Here is an 8,052-nt window from a genome sequence, read left to right as displayed (position 1 = left end):
CTCCTCGATTCCTTGACTTTGTGTGCAGTATGTCTCTGAGGTCCTACTCTGACATTAACTCTGCACTGAGCTCCGTATTTCCATCCAATTAAAACACACCTTCCTGAAAGGCATTTGCAGCCCTCACTCAGATTGTCTGGAGAAATGGAAAATTCGCTGCTCCTCCTGTCACCCACACTGCTGAAAAATGCACATCAGGGTGTGCGTGGCCAAATGGGAACCTCCAGCATCCTGCTCTGTGCTGTGCCCCGCTCAACTCTCTGCTTAGAGCCCTGCTTGTCTCTGCCATCTCCTGGGCTTGCTCAAAACACAACAGGCAGCGTGGCAGGCAACAAAACACCATTTCTCCTCCCTTTGGCCCTCTGTCCCAGCTGCTAAATGAGGACAGAAGAAAACAGAGCAGAAACAAAAAGGAGACGGGGCTGCGAAAGCTGCATGCAGCCCAGAGATGTCGGCCTGTGCCAAAGCCGGATCTCATTCAGAGGCCATGCAGTCCATGGGTGCAGGCAGGTCCTGGCCTCGGTGCAGCACTGCCGCATTCCCAGCTGTCAGCCCAGCTGTGCCCAGGAATGCAGTGGCCGTGGCGCTGGCCCGGGACAGAGCCCCAATTTTGGGTGGGAAAAACATCCTCCATCTCACGCCTGTGTTTAAACTTCGCCTGTGCGCTCACCGATCCGACCTCTGCCTGAGATTCGATTGAGATCCCACTCTCTCAGCATTCAAATCTGCTATTTTGTTGAATAAGCTTTTAACAGATACGTGCAATCACGAGCAGCACCGGGCAGCAGGGCAGAGTTACGTGTGTGTTTGTTAACTTACAGCAAAGTACATCCAAGCGGCCAAGGCAGCATCCTGTATTGCTCAGTCCTGCTCCTACGGTGAGTCCTGCTGAGTGGTGAGTGCCACCACTTCGGAGCACTGTGCAGAGGCTCAGAGCACCGCTCCCAAACGCACGCTGAGCAGGGATTAAAACAGGCAAATGAGCACAGAGCATTCTGGGTGCAGGCATAAAGGGCAGTTAATTCCTATTGGAAATCAATGGGCGCTGAGGGAATGCAGCTCTCCTGTACCTCGGAAATGTGTCAGTTAACGATAGCTGGCCTCAATCTCTGCTTTCTCTGAGACAGTAACGTGAGGCGTTCGCTGATTTTGCAGATTTCCCACCTAACCGCTCAGAAAACTTTCCGTGAAGCACCGCTTCGCAGCGCCAGGTGGACCAGCAGCCTCCAAAACCCGAACTTCGATCTCTCCTCCTACTGCCGCGCTATTCGGAGCGAAGGAAAACCACGCTCTAAACGCCTAACTACTTCGGAGAAACAACGAGGCTGCTCCAGCCCCGGCTCTGCATCCATCTCGCAGCGCACGGCTGCACAGACCCCAACGTGCAGAAGCTCGGGGCTCTCCCCGCGGCGCTCTCCGAGCCGAAGCGACGAACGCCACCGCTCCGGGAGGGACGGGCAGAGCGGAGCGGAAACTTTGCGGGGCCGCTCCCGCAGCCGACTCCCACCGCCCGACCCGGGCGGCTCTGCGGGCTCCCGGCGGTCCGGCGGGGCGGCTCCGTGCCGGGCAGCGCCGCGGCCCTTCCCCGGGGGCAGCCCCGGCCCCGCCCGCATCCCGCGGGGGGCGGAGCGGCCGCCGCCGCCGCCGGAGCCGTCGCGAGGCTGTGGGGCCGCCGCCGCCGCCTATGGAGCCCAACGGGACGGCGGCGGCGGGGGACAACGGGACGGCGGGCGGTGGCGGCCCCCCCGAGGGCGGCCCTCTGCTCATCCCGTCGGACTTCGGGACGGTGCTGTCGGTGATGTACGTGGCCGGGGTGGCGGGCAACGTGTACACGCTGGTGGTGATGTGCCACTCGGCGCGCTGCGCCGCCCCCATGTACAGCTCCATCGTCAGCCTGGCCCTGGCCGACCTGCTCTACCTCTCCACCATCCCCTTCATCGTCTGCACCTACCTGGCCCAGGACTGGTACTTTGGAGACCTGGGGTGCCGCATCCTGCTCAGCCTGGACCTGCTCACCATGCACGCCAGCATCTTCACCCTCACCTTGATGTGCACCGAGCGCTACCTGGCCGTCACGCGGCCCCTGGACACCCTGAAGCGCTCACGCGGATACAGGAAGGTGACGGCGGGCGCCGTCTGGTCGGTGTCGCTGCTCCTCACTCTGCCCATGATGCTGATGGTCACCCTGACCGAGGGGAGCAAGGCGGAGGGCAAGGTGAAGAGGATGTGCGCGCCCACCTGGAGCATGGACGCCTACCGGACCTACCTGACGGTGCTGTTCAGCACCAGCATCATGGCCCCCGGCATCATCATCGGCTTCCTCTACACGCGCCTGGCCAGGACCTACCTGGAGTCCCAGCGGAACCCGCCCCACAAGGAGAAGAGCAAGAGGTCCCCGCGGCAGAAGGTCCTCATCATGATTTTCAGCATCGTGCTGGTCTTCTGGGCGTGCTTCCTGCCTTTTTGGATCTGGCAGCTGGTGCGACTCTACAGCAGCCCCCTGCAGCTCACTACCCAAACCCAAAAGTGCATTAACTACCTGGTGACCTGCCTGACCTACAGCAACAGCTGCATCAACCCCTTCCTCTACACCCTGCTCACCAAAAACTACCGGGAGTACCTGCGCAACCGGCACCGCAACTTCTACAGGTTCACCTCCTCCTTTCGCAAGAGGGGCTCCAACCTGCAGTGCTCCTGGGGACGCTCCATGTCCTCCAGCAACCAGTACGACTACAGCTCGGAGGCCCTGGGCATGGCCACGCTGAAGGACAAGTGAGGAAGAGGAGGCTCTCAGCAGACATCAGGACCAGAAGAGCGTCTGGCCGAGGTAGGGCTTTGGGCACCCTTTGCCCTACAGGGTCCTCACACCTCCTGTCTGCTGGTCACTGTAAGCAGCTGTGTGTGCTGGAATACAGTGAGATGTTTTTTTGATTTTTTCTGGCTTGGGGCTGTCCGGGGAGTCCTGCCAGCAGCTGGGGTGGGCGAATCCCTCTGGTTTGGGTAAGGACAGTGAGGTGGATACTTTCTTCAGAAAACTCCTTTCAAGCTGTGCTCTGTGTGGTTCCTCCTGCGCGATTCCTCTGCTGTCCTCAGGCTACAGAAAAGGTCTGGAATTGTCCTGTCCAACTTAATTTAGCTGCAAGCCCTGGGTTTGCCCTGTATATCCCTGTTATGTGTTCCAAGTGTGCCTAAGGAGACCCTTAAGCCCCTTTTTCTATTTCCTGTCACATTATGGTGCACTACAGCTCAGGATTAAAGCAACTCTTTTAAAATTCACTGTAGCAGCACTGCAAACTCTAAACATTCAGAAACCACAGGGTTATCTACACAGACTTGTAATATTTCAGGTGTTCTATCCAAGATTATTTTAATTTCCCACTGTTTGGGGGGTTTTGTTTTTGTTTTTGTTTTTTTGACTCAGACCCTTTCTCTGCAGACAACAGTTTGAAAAATCTGAAAATTTACTTTGGAAGGGAAAACAGGAATTGTTATAATGCCATCACTCAAAGACCTGAGGCTCCAAAATAACTGAAACTTGTATCCTGAGACTCACAGAAGGAACCCATAGATTCATGACATTTCCTCACAAGCATTTTGCCTCCATGTATTTTGCTCATTCTCTTCCCACGTTGCATCTAGTGCAAAACTTCCTCCACAGATGTTAGAAATGCCTGTAAACTGTAACACGTCTGTTCATAACACAAAGTATGGACCTCCACCAGGTGCCCCCTCCCAGTCCAGAGGGACGCATTTACCAGGGGAAAAAAATAATCCCCTCAGGGCAAGTATAGGATGAAGACCAGGGAAACACATTTCTGTGCCAGCAATCAGGCATTCTTCACACCGGTGCAGGTTTGGGGGTGCTTTTGGGGAGGGGGAATAAGTAACTGATCTTAGCATTGCCATATATTACTTCTAACCACAGGAACTTTGTTTGAACCACTGGCGACCACTTTGCTGCTCTCCAGGCTGGGTGGTAGGAGTGAACCTGATGGTGCCAACTCCCTTAGCAACAAGGGGCACTGGAGCACAGTTCTTGCTGGGAATTGGTAGGGTAGAACAGCCTTCACCACTTGAAAAGAACAACTCTTCAGGAACTAATTCATTTCTAATTATTATTCATTCTGAAGCCATTGTTCCTTTCCCTTTCCTTCCTATTTCTGAGGCTGGAAGTCACTGCCCTGTAAGAGCAACAGAGATAAGCCCTGGTCTACAGGGAGGTGTCCCTGCCTGTAGCAGGAAGGTTGGAACTAGATGATCTCAAAGGTCCCTTCCAACCCAAACCATTCCATGATTCTGTGATTCTACGATTCTAAACCTTAGCATAGCCCAGGCTGGATGTGGGTCTGGGCAGCCTGGTCTGGTGGTTGGAACCCTGCACATAGCAGGGGGGTTGAAACTAGATGAGCATCGTGGTCCTTTTCAACCCAGGCCATTCTGTGATTCTTTGATTCTACGATTCTATGATAAGGGCAGAAGGTTGGAACACACGTGTCATCCCCAAGACATGCTGTGCTGTGCTGTGATGCCCTCTGAGCATAAGAAAAACCCACCACAGTGCTGATGGTTTGGTTTCCAGTGCTTGGCCCAAGGGGAAGGTCCTTGAAAGGCCACCGTCCCCCCACAGCATGACCATAGGACGGATGCTTACTCCATAGGAATAGTGTATATTTCACCAGGTGCATAATGGAAGCAGGTGATTGGAGAGCTGTAGGGGTATCAAGAGGAGCATTAGGGAGTAGGCTTCCTGCCTAAGAAAAATCACATGCAAAAACATCTAGTGCCAACGAGACTAAAAGCATCATTATCAGCAAGCAGGGGAAACTGGGAAGGAGCTGTGCTTGGGAAAAGAAATAAGAGCAGATTAAGCTTACACAGTCCTAACACACTGTGGGGTGACTTTGTGTGGCCATGCCCTCGCTGTCTCCAGCAGGACTGTGCTGCAGCCTCAGCGCAGTCAGCATCAAGGGGCTGATGGGGAGCATCCAGATGGAAGGTGAAATGCTGTGTGTTTGTCACTCATCTCATTTCCCACTCAGAGCTGCTTCTCTCTGCCATTGGGCTCTTGTGAACCCGCATGCTCTTACCCTGCAAAGAACCAGTAAACTAACAGGCACCATAAAGCATGTCATTTGGGCAGGGGAGAGCCTGTTTAACAAGCCAAACTGGCCAGCAATCAGAGGACACTGCTGTGTATGATGAATGCCAGCCCGTTAGCAGCACAGTGTGCAACACTGCATCCTCCCAGGTGCTCAGCCGGGTGCAGAGCATTGGGAACGCGGCTCCTTGGAATCTCCCCTACTCCCAGGAACCAGAGTGCAGTTTAAGAGGTGGACTGTATAAACAGCATCTCTCTTATTGTCTCGTTGGAGCTGCTGCACTGCCAAAAGGCAGTAGCTCTGACTGCTTAATAAATATCCTGCCAGGGTGGGTGTTTGAACTTGAGTTCCTCTCGTCTGTGGATGGGAAGCCTGGACGATTCTCTGTATGCTTGCATCAGGAGACTGTCTTCACATTGTCTAACAGCAAAACCAAATCAGCCTGGTGGATGACTCTGGAGTGGGATGGTTGCCTCGTGTCCATGGCACAGAGTGCTGTCTGTGGCTGACACATCTTATAGGATTCCCATATGGGGCAGCTTTGCTCACCCAGCACATTTGGGGAGAGTGTAGAACTCTGGGTTCTCACTGCAAAACTCCAGACATTATTACGAAGGAAGGAAAACAGCTTTGTCATGAGAAGTTTTCTGCAGCACCCTTTGGCTTTCAGGTTTCATGGCTCACTGTCCCCTCTGTCTCCCCAGAACACAACACCAAAACCAGCAGACAGTGAAAGAAAAGCGCTCAAGAGCTCGTTCCTTCCTTTGATCTAAGGGAGCACCAACTGCAGTAACAGCAGTTTCTCTGTTTTCACTTGAAAAGAGAAAAGGCTGTGCTTCATGAGACAAGTGAGAGCGCTCATTCCCCCCATGCCCTGGAGAACATATTTGAGTCTCGCTGATTTTCTGCAGGCTTCACCTTGAATCACACATTTTTCATCGCGTTCTTCTGCGCTTTTTAACAGCGTGTTTGTGGTAAATGCTTCAAAACCTCACGTTGCCACTTAGTCCTGAATACAAGCAAATCATTAACGTTTTAAATGTTATTAAGTGCCTATTGTATGTCTGAATACCAGGAAATCCCATGAAATAGAGGTGGTTTTATGAGCACTTTGTACCTTGCAGGGCTGGGTGCATTAGCTGAGGAGACTGGGCAAGGTGACACATTTGCTGTGCCCAGAAGTCAGTGCACCATCTGTGCCCCATCAGCGTGGTCAGAACAGAAATTGCATGAACTTCCATGCAACCTAAGAGAGCAGATGAGGGAAATCCTGAAGTCAGCCCCACTGTCGGCCGTCGTACTTGGGAGTCCCTCTGGTGGCAGCAGCTCTCTTCCAGCCTGAGGTTCTCAGGAAGAAAATGAGCTTTTTATTTTTAGGGTTTTCAACCTGACTACATGAGAGCTTTTAATTTCTTTAAAATATAACATTACTGCAGCATCTTCTGGACAAAGTGAGTCTGTTATGCACAGAAGCCCACTCCCAAGTGCTAACTTTGCTCTCCCATATTTCTTCCTTTGCAAACCCAGACTGACTTATTCCCATCATTCTGCACAGCCTTGCTAGCAGCACACATGGAAACACCCAGGCTTGATGACTGACTGCAGCTTGGCCAGGTGTCTTTTTGCCATTTTATATACTTGCTACTGTCAGTTTTTCTGGGGAATTCCAGAGACTTAGAGGTGATTGCTATGGCTTGTAAGAAATCACAGAACCATGTGAGTTGGAAACGACTCTTCTCCAAAAGAGTGGCTGGGTGCTGGAATGGCCTGCTGAGGGATGTGGTGCAGTCACCATCCCTGGAGGTGTTTGAGAAACATTCAGATGTCGAAGTGAGGGATGTGGCTTAGTGGGGAGGTGTTGGTGGTGGGTGGGTGGTTGGAGTGGATGAACTTGGAGGATTCTTTCCAAACTTGGTGATTCTATGATACTGTGACCCTTAAAGCCCAACTCCTCTGCAACGAACAAGGACAGGACAGCTATTGCTTTCCCTTCAGAATTCTAGCAGCAGCTTCTCAGGAAATAAGTTCTCTTTAAAATAATTACTATTACGGTGATACAAGCTTCTTTGTCCTTGATGAGAAATGTACCTAAAGCACAGCAGAGGGAAAGCATGCATCTCTGGCAGCAAAGTTCCATGGGGGGAGGTGGATGGCGTGGAGTTTCATGAAGCCTGGTGGGCTTTGCGTGCTCAGAGCTGAGCCCAGTGATCCATGGTCCCAGTGCAGCCTCCTGGCCCCAGGGAGAAGGCTCCCAATGGGGCATACTGAAGCAAAACTGGCAGCGTTTTCCTCCTCTCCCCTCCCCTGTTTCCCAAGAAAAGGTATAATTATAAAAGGGAAAAAGGAATTCTGAAGAATTCTTCTGGCATTGAGGCTCTGTGTTTGTGATCCTCCTTAGAACTCACAGGTCATTTCATTTTTTGTGTAAACGAAGTATTTTTGTAAACACTAGGAATGCTTCTCCAGCAAGGAGCAAGGTGAAGAGTTTGCTGAATCTCTTCCATATTGGGAAAGAACCTCCCCAGATCCTCCATCAAGTTATCTGGAGGAAAAGTAACAAATAAGGGTACACAATGCCAACCCACCCAGTGCTATCAGCTGCATATGGCACAGCACAGCTCTCAAAGCAAAATGGAGCTGATAAGGAAGAAGTGAGAGCTGCTGAGCTCATTTCGGCCACGTCTCACTATGGTGCTGTCAGCCTTTCCTTGTGCACGCCCGTTAGGATCTTGAATTCAGCTCCTGAATTCTTAACTAAAAACAAATATGAATTCATCCAAACAAAGCAAGGCAGATTCCTGAATCTAAATGTGCTGTGTCCATAAACACCGAGTTCTGGAGACAGTTAGTGCTTCACATACGTGCTCCTGCAAACCTCATCAGAGGCTTCCATCAAACTCATAACACTTCTAAGCCATTTAGTTTCACGTCTTGCCTTCACATTTGGGAACTA

At 52.0% G+C, this 8,052-nt stretch overlaps 1 protein-coding gene across 1 annotated transcript; it reads left to right on the top strand.

The window, feature by feature from the left end:
• The first annotated feature begins 1,646 nt into the window (after positions 1-1,646).
• LOC128083153 (urotensin-2 receptor-like) lies at positions 1,647-4,547 on the top strand. Its single transcript, XM_052688125.1, has one exon. It carries the CDS (start codon positions 1,685-1,687, stop codon positions 2,774-2,776), a length of 1,092 nt encoding a protein of 363 aa, XP_052544085.1. The 5' UTR covers positions 1,647-1,684; the 3' UTR covers positions 2,777-4,547.
• Positions 4,548-8,052: the final 3,505 nt, after the last annotated feature.

The sequence above is a fragment of the Tympanuchus pallidicinctus genome, unplaced genomic scaffold (assembly GCF_026119805.1).
Source record: "Tympanuchus pallidicinctus isolate F22 unplaced genomic scaffold, pur_lepc_1.0 scaffold23, whole genome shotgun sequence".
In the NCBI taxonomy this organism is placed as follows: domain Eukaryota; kingdom Metazoa; phylum Chordata; class Aves; order Galliformes; family Phasianidae; genus Tympanuchus; species Tympanuchus pallidicinctus.
The sequence above is the reverse complement of the archived record's forward strand: the minus strand, read 5'-3'. Positions and strand labels throughout refer to the sequence as shown.

Excerpts from the sequence above, each read along its gene's own strand:
- LOC128083153 (XM_052688125.1), top strand. The coding sequence starts at position 1,685 with ATGGAGCCCAACGGGACGGCGGCGGCGGGGGACAACGGGACGGCGGGC.